This window comes from Hylobates moloch, unplaced genomic scaffold, assembly GCF_009828535.3.
Source record: "Hylobates moloch isolate HMO894 unplaced genomic scaffold, HMol_V3 SCAFFOLD_7, whole genome shotgun sequence".
Classification (NCBI taxonomy): Eukaryota; Metazoa; Chordata; class Mammalia; order Primates; family Hylobatidae; genus Hylobates; species Hylobates moloch.
In genome coordinates, this window is record NW_026652282.1 from 59,358,790 (window position 1) to 59,376,047 (window position 17,258).

At 49.1% G+C, this 17,258-nt stretch overlaps 2 protein-coding genes across 2 annotated transcripts in view; one reads left to right on the forward strand and one right to left on the reverse strand.

Annotated features, from left to right (window-relative positions):
* NHSL2 (NHS like 2) overlaps positions 1-17,258 on the forward strand; it is a 246,498-nt gene that overhangs the window by 218,988 nt on the left and 10,252 nt on the right. The window lies entirely within an intron of this gene.
* On the reverse strand, positions 11,013-15,844 carry RTL5 (retrotransposon Gag like 5). Its single transcript, XM_032757165.2, has 2 exons — positions 12,046-15,844; positions 11,013-11,591 (listed from the first exon to the last, which is right to left on the reverse strand). Exon 1 carries the CDS (start codon positions 15,422-15,424, stop codon positions 13,715-13,717), a length of 1,710 nt encoding a protein of 569 aa, XP_032613056.1. The 5' UTR covers positions 15,425-15,844; the 3' UTR covers positions 11,013-11,591; positions 12,046-13,714.

The window sequence follows — 17,258 nt, forward strand, 5'->3', positions numbered from 1 at the left end:
ATCTTCACTGCGATTGTACTTATGTAAAAATACTTATGCATATAAACAAGGTGAAATTATGGATGGTTTCTTTCTCTAATCACAAACTTTTGAAATGTGGTTAAATATAATAGATCTTTGAGATCCAAATATTAAATAAATTCAGATGGACAAGAAAAACATATTGAATCACAAGATAAGCAATGGATAGAGTTGAAGTAGAGACTACTATAGAGGACTCATGATAAAGGACTGCATGCGTGGGTCCCCACTCCACACAGGGGCAGGGGCGTGGTTCTGGGCTCATCAGGTTACACTGGAGAAAATCAAGCTCAAAGTTCCTCAAGGTTAGAAGGGAGGAGACATGAGCAAGAGTGTGGTCCACCTGAGGATGCTTAATAACAGTAGCACAGATGGCTGGCCCCAGTGAGGACAGCTAGGGGGTGCTCATGGGGTCTCCCTCATCCTCAGGGAGGGAGAAAGAATCCAGCTGAGAACCAGGGTGGTCTTGGAAGCTGAGAAACTTGGCTAGCTGTTGTGGGAAAGTCTGACCATTTTTTTTGAGAGTGCCAGTTAAATCTCCATCTATAAAGGATAAGTACAACTAGTCAGTGGGTTTTTATCTCCATTTTGCCACCTACATATCTATAGGTACCAGGGTCCTACAGATTGGGCTGTGAAATCGTGGCATAGGGCCAGGAGAGCTGATTTCAAGATCAAGACCCAGGTCAGATGACTGGGGTGGGCATGTGGTGAGCTTGAAACTCCAACTGTGCATGCTACTCTCAGCCCTATTTTCCCCTTTAAACTAGAACAAAGACACTCTAGTAAGAGTTTACTGAGGTCTGAGTATGGGGCTTGTCTCTATAGTATATATCTTTGCATCCCAGTAACCAGTTTACTTTTAAATGGTAGCATATCTGTTGATACATAGTCACTATAGGATCTAGTATGGTGCACTAGAATTTCTGCAGTTTATCACAGCTGCCCTGATCACATTTTGTGGCCGTTCTTTTGATGCTTGAGTATGATATTGTGGTATGTTTCTGACTTACCAAGGTTCTCTTCTGATAACAACTTTATTAAGACATAAAGCATGTGCAAACCACACAATTCATCCATTTGAAGCATACAATTCACTGGGTTTTAATATATTCAGAGTTGCACAGCCATCACTACAATCCATTTTAGAACACTTTTTCATCCCAGAGAGAAACTCTACCCATTATCAGTCACTCCTCATTTCCCCTCAATCCCCTTCCCAGCCCTAGGCAACCACTAATTGAGTTTGTGTCTTAATGGGTCTGTCTATTCTGGACATGCCATAGGATCAAATCACTGACTATGTGGTCTTTTGTGACTGGCTTCTTTCACATAACATGATGTTTCAAGGTCCATCCATGTTATAGCATGCGTCCGTACTTCATTGCTTTCTGTGACTGGATAATTCCATTGTGTGGATAGACCACATTCTTTCTTTCTTTCTTTCTTTCTTTATTTATTTATTTATTTATTTATTTATTTATTTATTTATCCATTCACCAGTTGATGGACATTTTGATTGCTTCCACTTGTTGGGTATGGTGAATAATGCAGCTATGAACATTCATGTTCAAGTTTTTGTGCGGACATATGTTTCCAATTCTCTTGGGCACATGCCTAGGAGCGGAAGTGCTGGGACAAATGGTAACTCTGTGTTTAACATTTTGAGGAACTGCCAGACTGCTTTCCAAAGTGGTTGCGTTACATTACATTCCCACCAGCAATATATTAACACAAGGGTACCACTTCCTCCACATCCGCATCAACATTTGTTTGACTTTTTTATTATAGCCATCCTAGTGGGTGTGAAGTGGGATCTCATTGTGGTTTTTATTAGCATTTCCCTAATAATTAATGATGTTGAGCATCTTTTCATGTGCTTGTTGGCCATTTGTATATAGTACTATCTTTTGAGAAATGTCTGTTCAGATCCTTTGCCCATTTTTGATTTGGATTATTATTTGTCTTTCTCCTTTGATTTGTAAGATATTTTTATATGTTCGGACACAAGTCTCTTATCAAACATATGATGTGCAAATATTTTCTCTTATTTTGTAGGCTGCCTTTTCGCTTTTTTCTTGAGATAGAGTCTCTGTCACCCAGTCTGGAGTGCAGTAGGACCATCATGGCTCACCGTAGCCTCGAACTCCTGGGCTCAAGCAATCCTCTGCCTCAGCCTCCCAAGTAACTGGTACTACAGGTGCACATCACCATGCCCAGCTAATTTTGTCTTCCTCTTGTAGAGACAGGGTCTTGCTATGTTGATCAGGCTGGTTTCAGATTCCTGGCCTCGAGTGATCCTCCCACATCAGCCTCCCAAAGTGTTAGGATTACAGGCATGAGCCACCGTGCCTGGTTTCTTTACACTTTCTTGATGGCATTATTTGTGACACAAAAGTTTTTAATTTTGATGAAGTCAAATTTGTGTTTTTCTCTTATGTTACTTGTGCTACTAATGTCATATCTAAGAAACCACTGCCTAATCTAAGGCCTTAAAGATTTATACCTGTGTTTCCTTCTACGTTTTATAGTTTTAGCCATTACATGTGGGTCTTTGACCCATTTTGAGTTTAATTTTGTATATATATGAGAATGAATTCCAACTTCATTCTTTGGCATTTGGATATTCAGTTGTCCCAGCGCCACTTACTGAAAAGACTATTCTTTTCAGCATTGAATGGAATTGACACCCTTGTCAAAAATCCATCAGCCATATATGTATGGATTTATTTCAGGACTCTCAATTTCTTTCCACTATATGGATCTATCTGTCTATCCTTATGTTAGCAACACACTATTTTGATTACTATAGCTTTGTATAAAGTTTGACATTGGGAAGTGTGAGTCCTCCAACTCTGTTCTTTTTAAAGACTGCTTTGACTGTTCTGGGTCCCCTTAATTTCCATATGGATTTTAGGATCAGGTCGTCAATTTCTACAAAGAAATTGGAATTTTGATAGGGATCGCATTGAATCTGTAGATCAGTTTGAGGAATATTGCCATCTTAACAATATTAAGTATTTTGATCCATGAACATGTCTTTCCATTTGTCTCCACCTTTAATTTTTTATCATGTTTCATAGTTTTTAGCATACAAGTTTCACGCCACGTTTGTTAAATTTATTGTTATGTGTTTTATTCTTTTGATTATATTGTAAATGGAATTGTTTTCTTAATTTCATTGCAGGTTGTTCATTGCAAGTATATAGAAATACAATTTTTAAATTGATTTCATGGCCTTGCAACCATGTTGAACACAATTATTAGTTCTAATAGTTTTTTAGTGGATTCCTTAGGATTTTCTATGTACAAGATTATGTCATCTCTGCAAATATGGGTTACTTCTCCCTTCTAATCCATATGCCTTTTATTTCTCTTTCTTTTCTGATTGCTCTAGCTAGAACCTCCAGTATAATGTTGAACAGAAGTAGGGAAAGCGGATACCCTTGTCTTGTTCCTGATCTTAGGGGAAAAGCCTCCAGTATTTCACCTTTAATTGTGATGCTATTGTTGGTTTTTTATAGACGCCCTTTGTCAGGTGATGGAAGTTCCCTTCTAGTCCTAGTTTGTTGAGGGTTTTTATCATGAAAGAGTGTTGGATTTTATCAAATCGTTTTTAGTCTATTGATATGGTGTATTACATTAATTGATTTTCAGATGTTAACACAATCTTGCATTCCTGCGATAAATCCCACTTGGTCATCGTGTATGATCCTTTTTATATGTTGCTGGATTTGGTTTGCTGATATTTTGTTGGGGGTTTTTGCATCTATACTCATAAGAGATATTGGTCTGTAGTTTTTTCGTGATGTTTTTGTCAGTTTGGGTATCAGGGTAATACAGGCCTCATAGAATGAGTTGAGAAGTATTACCTCCTTATATAGTTTGTGAAGAATGGGCATTAATTCTTCTTTAAATGTTTGGAAGAATTCACCAATGAAGTCATTTATGTCTGGGCTTTTCTCTGTCAGCAGTTTTGATTACTACTAATTCAACTTCTTTGCTTGTTATTTGTTTATTTGGGGTTTTGATTTCTTGTCTGCCCATCTTCAATAGTTTGTGTCTTTCTAGGAATTTAAGCGTTTCATCTAAGTTGTCTAATTTAGTGTCATACAGTTGTTCATAGTATTCCTTTATAATCCCTTTTGTTTCTGTAAGGGTGATTATAATGTCCCCTCATTTACTTCTGATTTTTGTAATTGGGGTCTTCTCTCTTTGATTCTTGGTCAATCTAGCTAACCAAATTTCTTTTGAATTCCTGTTTGGCTCTCTGCCTCCTTCTGCCTATACTTGAGAGCCTTGGCCAACCTAAGAACATACATATATGTCTTTTACAGTCAAGAAAATGAGTCTTTTCTACACTCCTGCATGTGGAGCTCTCAGCCTGAACCTCCAAAGCATATTGTTATGTCTCCTCAGCTAACTGAGGCAGATTCATTCTGAACCAGCTTCTTTATTAGCCAGTGGCTGTGGTGCATAAGGCTGTCAAAATTCTACTCTCTCACTGTGGAAATTAAGCTGCAGCCCTTTTAGTATATGGCCATCAGCCAAGTGTTGCACATTTCTGACTAAATATGAGGGCCTGGGTAAGAGCAGAAGGCAGCAGGCCCTGGCTAGCCGGGACCCCCACGCAAGGCATTGTGGATACGCCTGGGGCCTGCTCTTCATGAGTGCCACTCGCTTTGAGTCTTGAATGGGAACAGAGGCAAGTTAGAAAAGCAGAGGCCTACTGCTGTTCGGACCATATGTCTCCTTGGTCACGGCGCCCAGGACTGTGCTTTCCTATTTAGCAGGGACTCAGCTGACAGACGGTAAAGTCAGGAAGTCAGGAAAAAGAATTCGGAATTTGGGGTAAGTGCTGATTCTGGCTAGTGTTTTGGGGTCCCCGGCCCAGTTGGTCATCTTTTCCCTTCCCTCTGCAAGCCCTAAGCCTGGCTAGTGTGCTAGTGTGGAAGCATTCATTAGTTCAGAAGATGTCTTAGAGCCACATGTCCACTTAAAGATTATTTCCAGACTAATGAAAAATCTGTGTGTGCAAGCAGGTCCCCATTTTAAAATAGAGCAAAGCCCACCAACATTTCCATGGTAAGGAAATGGCAGCAAATCAACTCTTTGGGATGAGTATGTGGTGAGCTTGAAACTCAAACCAAGTGTGACCGCCTCAGCCCCACCCTGGGCTGCTGACTCAGGACCAAGAGGAAGAGGGAGCTGCCAGACTTCACAATTTCTGTAAACAGTTCTTGAAAAAGAAACCACACACTTGTCTTTCTGCCAGCCCCCAGCTTGTCCCCGTAGCTGACAGCACTGCCATTGTCTTTTACTTTGACACCCTAGGGCAGGGCTTCTTAGCTTGAGCTCCATGGACCTGCAAGGGGTGTGTGGAGAGAATTTAGAGGGTCTGCAAACTTGGATGGGAAGATTATTTGATCTTTTCTCCATGAACTTCAAGCAACAATTTAGCATTTTCTCAAATTAGGAATGTAAGTGACACACCGCAGTAGTATTAGCGGTATCTGTCACTTTATCACCAACAGAAATCACAAATATTTTCATATCACATTACTGTTGTTGTATCTCAAAAAATCATTTGTGTTCATCACCACTTCAACATTTCTAATCTATAGAATTGCCACTAAATCTTGTGATTTAGTGCATTATGAAAGTAGTAATACAACTAGATCACAAAATTTAAAAAATATTTTTCTAACCATTTCGGTATGATTGTTTGCCTTTGTGATTCTATGTATTTTATTTTATGCACGTGAAGACATTATTCTGAGAAGGGGTCCGGAGGTTTCACCAAACTGCCAAAAGGGTCCATTACCTAAAAAAAGACCAAGACCCTGCCCTGGATCTTGGAACTCTCCTGCTCCATGGGCCTCGCTTCTGATCCACAGAACTTTGCCTAGCTTACTGGAGGGGTCAAAAGCACTTGCATGTTAGTGCTGTGACACTGGGCAGGAGAAACTTTCTGTGCCTAGTTTCTGAATCTGCAAAAGGCAGAATAATAACATTACCTACCTTATAGGGTTGTGATGATTCAATGGGTTAAGAAATGCAAACCACTTAATGCCCAATACATGGTAAGCACTATTAGCTATTTTTGTTGTTATTGCTGGTTTATATCAATCATCTCATTAATATATGCTATTATTATCTCAATTTTCAGAAAAGGGAAACTGGGGCTTAGAGAAGTGAAATGACCAAGTCAAGGGAATGCAGCAAGGGAGTGGCAGAGCCAGGGTTCAAAGCCAGGTCTATGTGACTCTCAAGCCCAGTGGAGGTCACTCTTTAGCACACTACTGAAAGGAGGTGATGGCCCTCAGAGAAATGGAAGCCATCAACAGGGTGCTCGCTGGGAAGGAGCAACTCTGCAAGCTCCTGCTTTGTCTCCCCTGCTTGTCCCTACTGTCCACACCTCCAACCTTATCTGGGGGGCTCCCAGCTCCACGTGCATACCATCAGCCCTCAGCCAGGTCTCAGGGGGCCAGTCCTCCTTCCAAAGGCCATTGCCAATGCAGCCTTCATCTGCAAAGAAGACAAGTCCATGTTCTCCCACTGAACCACAGTCTTGCAGTAACAAATTCACTTTGGAGTCATGGACCAGCCTCTGCTCCCAAGTGGATCTCAAGCCTTACAGGCCAGTGGGGTCAGGGTTAGAGGGCCTGAGGGGAACTCAGAAGGGCAGGGGCTTGTCTGGGGAATGGAGGCGGTTTCGCGGAGGAAGTGGTCTTGGAACTGAGGAGAAGATTGCCAGTTGGAGTGAGGCCAGGAGTGTTCATGAAATTTTTTTTTTTGAGACAGAGTCTCGCTCTGTCACCCAGGCTGGAGTGCAGTGGCCCAATCTCGGCTCACTGCAAGCTCTGCCTCCCGGGTTCACGCCATTCTCCTGCCTCAGCCTCTCCGAGTAGCTGGGACTACAGGCGCCCGCCACGACGCCCGGCTAATGTGTTCATGAATTTTTAAGGGAGAGGGAATGGAGTGTGCAAAGGCCCAGAGGCATGCAAGGGCCTGGTGTGTACACAAAAGCAGGAAGTAATTCAAGATGTCTGGAATTTGGGCTAAGTAGAAGAGGAAAGAAGGATAGCATAGGCAGATGAGATGGCATAGATAATTAATGAGCAGATAGGGAATAAAATGCCAAAAGCAGGTCTACAAGTCTTCCCACGAGGAAGGAGAGCCATTGAGGGGTTTTGTACAGGAGCAGTAAGGCCAGGTGTGTGAATTCAAAGGCCCACGGCCCCCTCCCCCAGGAATGTTGAAGGTGGACCTATTAGAACAGGTAGAGACTAGAGCCTGCTTCAGTAGCTCAGGTGAGAGAGGAGGAAGGGCTGAACTGTGGGTAGAGAGGTCATCGATTTGGGGACACTCTTTCTGGCAAGCCTCATAGCCAACAGGCCTCATCTGTATGATGTAAGAGGTGAAGGAGACCACAGTCGCTGGAGGCACCCGCCCTTCCCTAGCTTGGTCGTGTGAGGAGATCCTACAAGGCAAGGCTTCCCCAGGCCGTGGGACCTTCCCCATGAGTTCACCTGCTGACATCTTCCATTTTAGCCTCTTTCTCACCTGAACAGCCCACTGCAAGAGCAGAATAAAAAGCCCAGGCCCTACTTTCCCACACAAACACACCACCCCCACCCCCCATCAGGAGAGTTGCTGAGGCGAGGGGCCCCGCTCTACCCCATGTGTGGCAGGCAGGAAGGGGAGAGGGGACACAGGGAGCAGGTCAGGGCCTGCTCTCTGTCAAAGGAAATATCCACCCTCCTAAGCCTTTAAGAAACTGTTTTCTTCCAAGTAGGTCCCGCTGTTACCAGGGCAACAGAGAGCCCTGGTATTTGTGTTTCTGTCTTTGGAGTCCCTCGGGAGAAGTGGCCTGCCGAGCTTTCCCTAGTCTGGGCAGGATACAGGAAGTGCTGGCCGGAGGTGGAGCCCACTCCCCACCTCCCATTAAGGGGGTGGTCTCTTGCCTGATTAACGCCTGTCCTTATCCCCTGGAAGAGTCCACCCCCACCCTCAGGAGCCACTTCTGGTGGTCAAGGGCACAGGCTTTGGCTCCTATGGACCTGGTTTCTCGGAGGCAGAATTCTGCACCGACCTTGTGGCACATCTCTCTCAAATGGGTGTCACCTGCTGTCTGAGGCAGGTATCCAGGAGGGGCAAGCTCACATCAGACCATGGTACCTGCTGAGGGATCGTCACGCATGCTATGTTTCTTGATCACCTACTTTGTGCTAGAACTGGATCTGTGGGTCGGTTCTTGCTCCAGGGAGCTCTAGGGGAAGGCTCAGAACCAAACTGGCCATTAAATGTCACACAGGCTAGTTAGTTCCCAAAGCTCTATGTTGCTCTAGGCTGGGCTGTGTTGGATGTTAGAATTGCCTAGAGAGCTTTCTAGATGTAGACATTCCTGAAGATTTTGTTTCCAATGGCGTAGGTGCAGGTGGGGAGTAGAGGTTAAGAGCACGGGCTCTGGATGTCAAACTGCTGGGGTTCACAGTCAAACTCGGCAAACAGGGCAAGTGACCTCAAGCCACTTGCCTGATTGGTTTCGTCACTTACAGAATGAACGTGGGGAAGTCACAGCTGTTTCACAGGCAGCAAGATTTTCCTTGCCTTCCTCCATCGCTCAGCCCAGGAGAGGGTTTTTAGGACCCTCGCCATCCTTGTCACCCTTCTACTGTCTTCCTTCCTTCCTTCCTTCCTTCCTTCCTTCCTTCCTTCCTTCCTTCCTTCCATCCTTTTATTCTGATGTTTTCTTACTCCTGGCAAGCCAAAGGGCTTCTGTGAGGTGCAACTTTGTTCCCTTCCACAGGGCAGCCAGGGCCCCAGGTGGGCCCTGCCCATCTCAAGGATTCCACACTGCTATTGCAGCAGCCCAGGAAAACATTGGCGCATCTGACAGCCAGGTCAGTCTGTGATTCTGACCGATCTCCTGTCAATTCACATCCTCAGATTTTCATTTTCACAAGCTTCTTCTAAGCCACATCTCCCCCACTCAGGCTTCTGCAGTTGCTTTTCTGAACCTGACTGCAGGATCTCAGATGAGCCCCTAGTAAAGGTCATTTCAGTGCATCCTTCCAGGTTAGGGAGAGTTTTTTGGCCCTTCATTCCCTTTTAGAGGAGATCTTCTAGTCCTCCAAGCTTCGTACCACCTGCAGATGCCCTTAGCAGGCTGCCTCTAGGTCTCCATCCAGTGGCCCATTTATTCACTCACTTCTTCATTTATGTACCAAACTAGGATTGAGATTCTACTGTGTACCAAGTAGTGTGCTGGGCCCCAGGGACTCAGCAGTGACTAGACAGATCAAGAAGCCATGGCCCGAGAGGGGATGAGACTCATGCCAGAGCCCATATAGAGTCAGCGGCAAGGCTGGACTGGAATCCAGGGTTCTTTTCCCCATTCCCACAGCGCTTCCAGCTTTAGGGTTGGGGTAAGGCTGACTCTGTTTGTCTGACTTTTTTCCACCTTCTCTGGCCATAACACAATCTGGGCTCACCTATCACTACTTGTGATGTCATAAGAAATCCCCTGGGTGCTGGAGACCTTGTCAAGCCCCCTGAAGAGTACTGGGGAGTCCCAGTGCTCACTGATGAAGCCTACGACCCCATAACCCTGTCCCTCCCTAGAAGGGGCAGTCAACCACATACTCAGAGCTGCCACCTGGCTGGTTCCCCCGGAGCTTCCAGAGATCGTGCACCTGATGCGTGCTTCGTTGCTTTGGCAAAGACCCAGAATCCAGACAGGTTGAGACTTTAAGCTTGTCAGGAGTCTCTCCTGGGAGATAGCAAGCAAGGTGTATTTGAGTTAAGAATGTATATGGGTTTGGGAGTCACGAAGACCTGGAGTCCCACATATGACCTAATATCTCTGAGATTCAGGTCCCTCAGCTCTAAAAGGAGACAGCATCACCTGCCTCACTTAATTGTGGAGATAAAATGAAATGATGTTGGAGAAAGTGCCTGGCACGTGGTCAGAAATACCATGGTTTCCTCCCTCCCTCCCTTCCTCTTAAAGGGACAAAGCAAATGTGCCTCTGGAACCAGGGTTTGTTTCCCCCACGGGAATCCTGCAAGCTGGAGGCGGGGGGGGGGGGGGGGGGGGGGGGGGGGGGGGTAGGACAGGGCAGAACTAGGAGACCAGCCTGGCCTGTTAGACAGCAGGGCCAGCGGAGTGGGGGCAGAGAGGTGCTAAGTGTCCCCAGAGCTAATGGGCAGCTGCCGGGCTGTGACAGAGCCACTCGCTAGCTGTCAACCTTGGGCCAGTGACTTCTCTCTAAGCCTCAGTGTCCTCATCTTTAAGATGAGGGTAAGGGTAGTTAGTTCTTTCCCCCCAGGATATCATTATCAGAATGAAATAAGATAACAGATGTGAAGTGCCTGGCACAGCACTCAAAAGCAGCAGAGGCTTAATGAATGTTCCCACCCACTTCCCCTGGGAAAAAAAAAAAAGTCCAATTCATGCTGGGAAACTTGGGCAAATCCCAGAATGGGATTCAGTTTCTTCTGACCCCACAGTCCATGAGGAGCCATGAGATCTTGCTTGGAGGGCCTCTTACATGGACTGCTCTGGGGACTTGTGATTCATCTTCAGCAGCTAACTCACTGGTATCCCATAGCGCCACCTAGTGCCAAAAAGCGGAAGGGCCCTCCCCAGCCAACCTGGCCTTTCTCTTCACTCAGTCCCATGCGTGCCCATGCGTGCCTGTAGGGCTGGGCCACCCATAGTCCCCGGGAGAACGAATGCTAGTTTTCAAGATGCCCAGTGCTTCCACTTCCCTCCCAGCAATTTCTGCTATCCACAAATGCACAGAACTGTAGGCAGGTCCCTTGAGCCTCACCGGCCCTTGGTTTCCTTGTCTAAGGATTTCAAGACTTCAGGGTAGGGTTGACTCCGGCAGGGGACCTTGGAAGCACCCCATGCCTACTCTGTACCCATCTATGCTTGCTCAATAACAAAGAGGCACAATCTTTACACACCCTTTGTATTTTTATTGAGGAGAGAAAGCTTTAGCATACAGAGCAGCTTCTTATCTTCACAACACAGTAATGCAACAATAACACATGTATTCCAAAAGGGTTTCCTCCCGAGCCTCTGGGAGACCTTGGGCTGCCTTCATACCCCTGCATGCATCCCCTCCCCCCACCCCTCTTTCAACCCAAGAAAGCTCCCAAAGCCCACAGTTCCTCTTACAGCTCTTATGGCTGTTACATCACAACAAATATTGAAGATCTGGGAAAGGAAGGAAGAGGGTCAAAGGGAAGCCCAAGCCCCTCCTGCCCCCAGAGGGTAGAAACCAGCTCACTGCTCATCTGCTCTGTCCCTGGCTGTGGCTCTGAGGGTTCGGGGTGAGAAGCACCATGGGAACAGGCAGGACCTGTGCTGAAGAGTCCCTGGAAGTGTGAGTTTAAGGCACCCGTCCTTCACACTTCTCCACAGGGACATGGGGCAGCAGGGCCAGAGTGTCGACCATCAGCAAACAGGGTCCACCGCCTCGAAGAATAGCAGGCCCCCTCGAAGAATAGCAGGTCCCCTTCTGGAATGCACTCTTGAGGAAATCAGATAAAATCAGCTGAAAAACAGACAAAATTTTCTTTACAAAGTTGTTTACTGCTGCCCTGGTGGGGATGGGGAAAACCAGACAATTGAAAGGTCCAACAAATTAGGAGAATGCTTAAATGAATTATTCAGTATGCATGACTGCACAGGTGGCAGCCATTTTAAATCCTGCTGATCAAGAACTGGCAGGGTGATCTCAGCTTTGACAAGACATAGCAAGAACACACTAGAAAGGAAGGCAGCAAAGTGTTAATAGCGCTTGCCTCTGTGTGGTGGGACTCTGAATGGCTGGGGGGTTTTTTGTCCTCATAGTTTTCTCTATTTTCCAAACTTTCTCTAATGATTATGTATTACTTTTCTCTTTGGAGACAGGGGACCTTTTTAAAAGGTAGCAACAGGTTATAGGAACCCAAATCCACTGATCCCCAGGCTGAGAAACAAAAGCGCTAATGAAAAGGGCATCTTACCTCCCACTGATGAATAGAGACCTCACCAGAAACCAGTCAGAGGACTGGGTTTCTCTGCGACTCCTCTTCCTCCAGCTCTTTCCTCTTGCCTCCAGGCCCAAGATCCTAAGGTCGGCCTGAGGTTATCGGTCAGATTCCCATGAGGAACAGAGGTTGAATTTACTATGCTTTCTTCCCTTTGGCCACAAACCCTGGCTGCACTTGCTCTGCTGCCGGTCACTGTGCAGAAAGTCCAGTGTCCAGGGGCAGTTCAGGCCAGCAGTGGATTTGGCTGGCATTTTATGGCCAAAACTGACATAGTAAGTGTGTGTTTTTCACTGCAGAAGCAGTGCTTTTTGGACTCAAGGCAAGCAGTGGGTCTCTTTATAAGGGCACCTGAGTTTGTACCTAGAAGTCCCAGGAGTTCTTAGGAGGCAGCCACCCTCTTAAGCTTTACTGTGTCACTGAAGCACAGCAGCAGGCCAGGGGTTGGCCCCCATGTCAGAGTCATGAAGGGGTCCCAGCTGTGAGGCCACGGTGGGTGCAGCCTTCCTCTCTCCTCTCAGAACTAAGGGTTCCTTGAAATTGAAGGGAGCTCAGAGCAGGCCATGGGCCCTCTCTCTGTCTGTCCCAGAAGGAATGGCCAATCAGGCCTCCTCTGCAACTCCAAAGATAGAAAGTGTCCTGCAAAGACCTTTGACTGGGGGCTGCAGTCCAAGGCCTGGCAAGGGGAGAAGACCACCATCCCTAAGGAAAGAGTCACTCTTTACAATGGCAGAATGATCGCTGCTGCTTCTTTCTCCTCCTCCTCTTCTTCCTCCTTCTCCTCTCCAGAACCCTAACTGGCTACCCTTTAGGCAACATCAAGGAAAGTGGTGGAGCCTGCAATGTTGGGCGCTGTCCACCGGGGGGTGCCCAGGAGGGCACTATGGTGAGAGGAAAGGGCTGCAGATGTGGCAAGTCGGTCCAAGAGCCCTGATACAGGAATCTATGCGAAGGTAAACTCAAGTGCTGTAAGTGGAACCAGCCTGCACAGTCAGTCAAGGGCAAATCTCTGTCAAGCTGTCCATTTGACATGTGGCTTTGCACACTCTCACTGGGCTAGATGTCGGGTCCTCTTCCAGGCCCTCTGCTGGAGGTGTGGCATGAAATGAGTGTAGGCTTCTAGGGACATTTCTGGATACCATCCTGCTCACCATCGATTGTATTTAGCAACTGGCCTCAGTGGCTTTAGGAGTTCAGGGTAGCCTGTCCATTGGGGCAGATCAGTGAGGCATTGGGTGAAGTCCTGGTGTTCAGTCAGAGAATAAAACTGTAGAACATAGGGTGAAGAAACGCAGGAGAGGTGAGGGTTAGGAACAACCAGAGGGGAAATACAAGAGGGTGACCAGTTCATTTATGGGAACAGGCCCAGAGACTTGCTCTCCAGCTCGTGGCCGGACTGAGCAGAGTACATGCTGAGAGGGCAGCTATTGCTGATCCCTCCTTTCTCTGGTGGCCCTGGTTGGGCACACGTCGCTCTCTGGTCATGGTTGCAAGATGGTCTGGAATTCTGCAGGTCTTCTTCAGGTTCTGCAGGTCTGAAACTCCCTGAAGTCCTGGTCAGCAAATGGGGCAGGTGTGGTAGCAATAGCAGGGGCGGGGGATGCAAAAGAAGGGTGTGTTCTGGGTGGCCATCTGGCCCCAGCACTCACACTCGAATTCGGCCACGAGCAGCTCGGTGGCCCCCCTGTCTCGGAGTGAGGCGGAAAAGCACAGGGGGGCGTCTTCGAACTTGGCGTTGCCCTAAGCGACCTGTGCGGCGAATCAGTTGGGGGGAGCTGTAGAATGGTGAATTGGTGCCTGGAAGGCCTTCCAGAAGTGGGACTCGATTCTGGTTCCTCCGTCTGCTAGGCTGTATTATGGGAGGCGATGCACCCAGGAAGTTTTCGGCGTGGTAACCACTTGTGGGGCCAGAAGTCTGGGATGATGCGTGAACAAAGGTCGGCTCCATCTCCATCAGCTCATCTAGGTCATCATCTTGGGCCTCATCCAGTGGCTCCTCCTCCACCTCACCATAGGTCTCCTCAGTCCCTGGATCCTGCTGTGGCTCCCGCTCTGGTTTCTGGCCCCCATCCTCATCTTCATCTTCTTCATCCTTACTCTCTACTTCCTCCTCATTCTTGTTCCTTATCTCCTCCTCCTCCTCTTTCTGTTTCATTTCCTCTTCCTCCTCCTTCTCCTCCTCTTCCTTCTTCTTCATTTCTTCCTCCTTCTTCATCTCCTCCTCCTCCTTCTCCTTCATCTCTTGCTGAAAAGCCCTCATGCGCTTCCTCTGGTCGTTGGGGTGAAGCCTGTGCCTGCGTGCCTCTTGGTCTTCATCTTCACTGTAGTACTCTTCATCTTCACTTTCTTCCTCATTGGGACTCGGAGCAAAAGGGAAGATGATATTTCGAACTCCAGGGAGCGGGATAGGCTTGGGAACGCGCACTTTTCTTTCTATCTCCACACATTCGAGAATCAACTCATCCAGGTCGGCCATTTCTGTTGACCATAAGAGCTCTTTGCGAAAGAATTCCGACAGGCCTTTGAGGAATTGGTTTTGGAGGCGGCAGTCATCCCAAGACAAGAATTGGGCCAGGAACTGAAAAGCATCTGCATAGCTGCCGAGGGTACAGTGGCCCTGCTTGAGCTTGCGAATGGCCTTTTTAGCCACACGTGGGGGGATGGGGCCACAGAATTCCTTACGGATTTCATCCAGGAAGCGCGGGAAGTTGGCATGCAAGGGGCTTCCTTCCTGGGTGACCGAGATGGCCCAGTCCTTGGCTTCGCCAGTGAAAAAGGAGATCAGAAAGGCCACCCGCTCGGCGCCCCCGGGGAAATGATCCTCATGGTCGGCTATGAAGGTCTCTAGCTGCATCAGGAATTCAGCCAGGTAGACTGGGTCTCCTGAAAAGGGCTCTATCTCAGGCCGCTCCAACGGTGGCAGAGGGGTTTGCGGGGGCGGTTCCTTTGACGCGGGCGGAGGCAGCGCCGGCGGGGGCGGGATGGGCAGCAGAGGGGGGTCAGCGGGCCCGTCGGGGGTGCTGCGATCCTGGATCACGTTAATCAAAAGATCATCCGAGATACAGTCGGGCTCCGCGCGGGGGGGAGGCCGGCACAAGAAGGGCAGTTCTCCCCCGGGAATGGCTTCGATCTCACTGAGCGCGAACTCCAAGTTCTCCTCCGCAAGGACGGGCACTATGGGTACTGGCCAGCGGATGTAGCTGGAGACATTGCCCCGCAAGGAATTAACCTCGGCCAGGGCTCTCCCGAGCTGGAGGCCCAAATTGGCATTCTCCCCGCGAAGGGCATTTAATTCTTCGCGCAGGGCCACATTCGCCATGCGAAGGCTGTTGAGATTTCCTGACGCCTCAGACATCTCGACAAGCCCAGGGGCCCTGGGGCTCCGTGGTGGGGAAAGGGGAACTGGAGCTACGGGCAGCCGGAGGAGGCCGAAATGTGGCGGCGGGGCGCGGGAGGGACCGAAGTGCGGCGGCGGGGCGCGGGACCGGCCGGGCCACACCCACCGGGGCGAGCTCGGAGGGCGGCGCTCTGGGCGTAGGGCCCGGCGGCTCGGCCCAGGGCGCGTTACCTCGTCGCCGGGGCCGGAGAGGGCGGGCGGCGGCGCGGGGCCCGGAGGCGCCAGGCGGAGGATGCGGGCGACACGGTGGCGGCGGCGACCGAGCGACCGGGCGACCGGGCGGGCGGGCAGGGGCGAGCGGAGCGGGAGGGAGCGGACTGCGGCAGGATCTGTCGAGGAAAAATCTTGCGGTCGGAGATTCCCCGCCTTTTAAGCGCAGCCTCGCACTCCCCCCACCCCACGCAGGGGCGGGCCTTGGGGAACCGCGGGCGCCCACTGGCCGCCGCGCGCCGCTCCCCTCCAGCTCGCCTGCGCCTCTCACTGACTCTCTCCTTCCCTAGCTGCAGCTAACTCGGGTCGGGAAAATGCGACAGCGACTGCCCACTCGAGGTCGTCATGGCGACAGCCAGTGAACGTGTTCCTCTCCTCGGGCAGGCCCCCGAGTGTAGAGGAGCTGCTTCGCGAGGCGCAGCTCAATCTCCAGAGCCTGTTGCAAGGTACCGAGAGGGAGGGGGGCTGCGGCCGGAGCCCAGAGGCGAGATGCGCAGCGGCAGGAGGGAGGCAAAGAAGAAAGAGGACGGGGACCAGCAAGATAAAGAGAGAGAACAGTTTAAAAACAATCGACAAAGCAGTTTCCAGCTTCCACCTTTCAGCCTAATGATTCTGAAAGAGGCTATTTCCAGGGCTGTTTCCCCCCATCCCCAGCCCCTTTTTTCAGCTCAGTAGCCCATGGGGAAACAAGGACAGAGACTGAGGCAGGGCCGTAAGTCATGCCATTCACCGAGAGCTGGGTGGGAGACTCCCACAACGTGGGCCTACATTCCCTCCAGCCCCCCTCTTGCCACATCGCCCATGCCTTTGGGATCCTGGCACCAGAAGACAAAGGGGGCATCTGCAGGATCTCCCACTCTGGGCTTCACTCACTCTGCTCTTGCAATAACCACCCCTGGATAGCTACTGCCTCATCAAAATAAGCCCAATACACAGCACCCAGGGGTCACTTATTTTGTCCCCCTAACCAAGCCTGAGCTTCTCGATGTAAAGAATCACATCTTACTACCCTTAGGTTTCCAGAAGCACCTGGCACAAGGCTGGATTCCTTCCCCACCTGCCAAGAGGTGCTCAGTGGATGTTGAGCATGAAAAGAGGTCTTATCAGCACTCCTTTATCTATACTAATAAAGGTTAACTCTAGTGGCGAATAGAAAACTGCTGATGGGCCACCAACAGGATGACAGCCATAACCCCCACCCCCTACCAGGGCAGTGGTGACCTTGGAAAAGCAAGATGCCAAGGGGCACCATGAGCCTTGTGTTCAGATAACACAGGAGTTGCCACGCAGAAAAAGAGTCGATGTGCTCTGTGTTGCTACCATGGCAGAATTAGGACCAGTGGGTGGAAACCCAGAAGGAGGCACATTCCACCTCCAGATAAGGAAGAACTTTCTGACACGCCTGACAGCCCCAACTGTCCGTGGAAGAAATGAGCTGCCTTGGGAGGGAGGGAGCTCCCCTTCCCTGCAGGTGTGTGCGCTGAGGCTGAAGAAACACCTAGAAGGGCTGCTGAGGAGGGAGTCTGGGCACAGAATGAGGCGTTGGACCAAAGAACCCCAAGAGCAACCCCAAATCTCTGTG

What these genes read in the sequence shown, in the direction of transcription:
- RTL5 (XM_032757165.2), bottom strand. Translation starts at nt 15,424, where the DNA reads ATGTCTGAGGCGTCAGGAAATCTCAACAGCCTTCGCATGGCGAATGTG.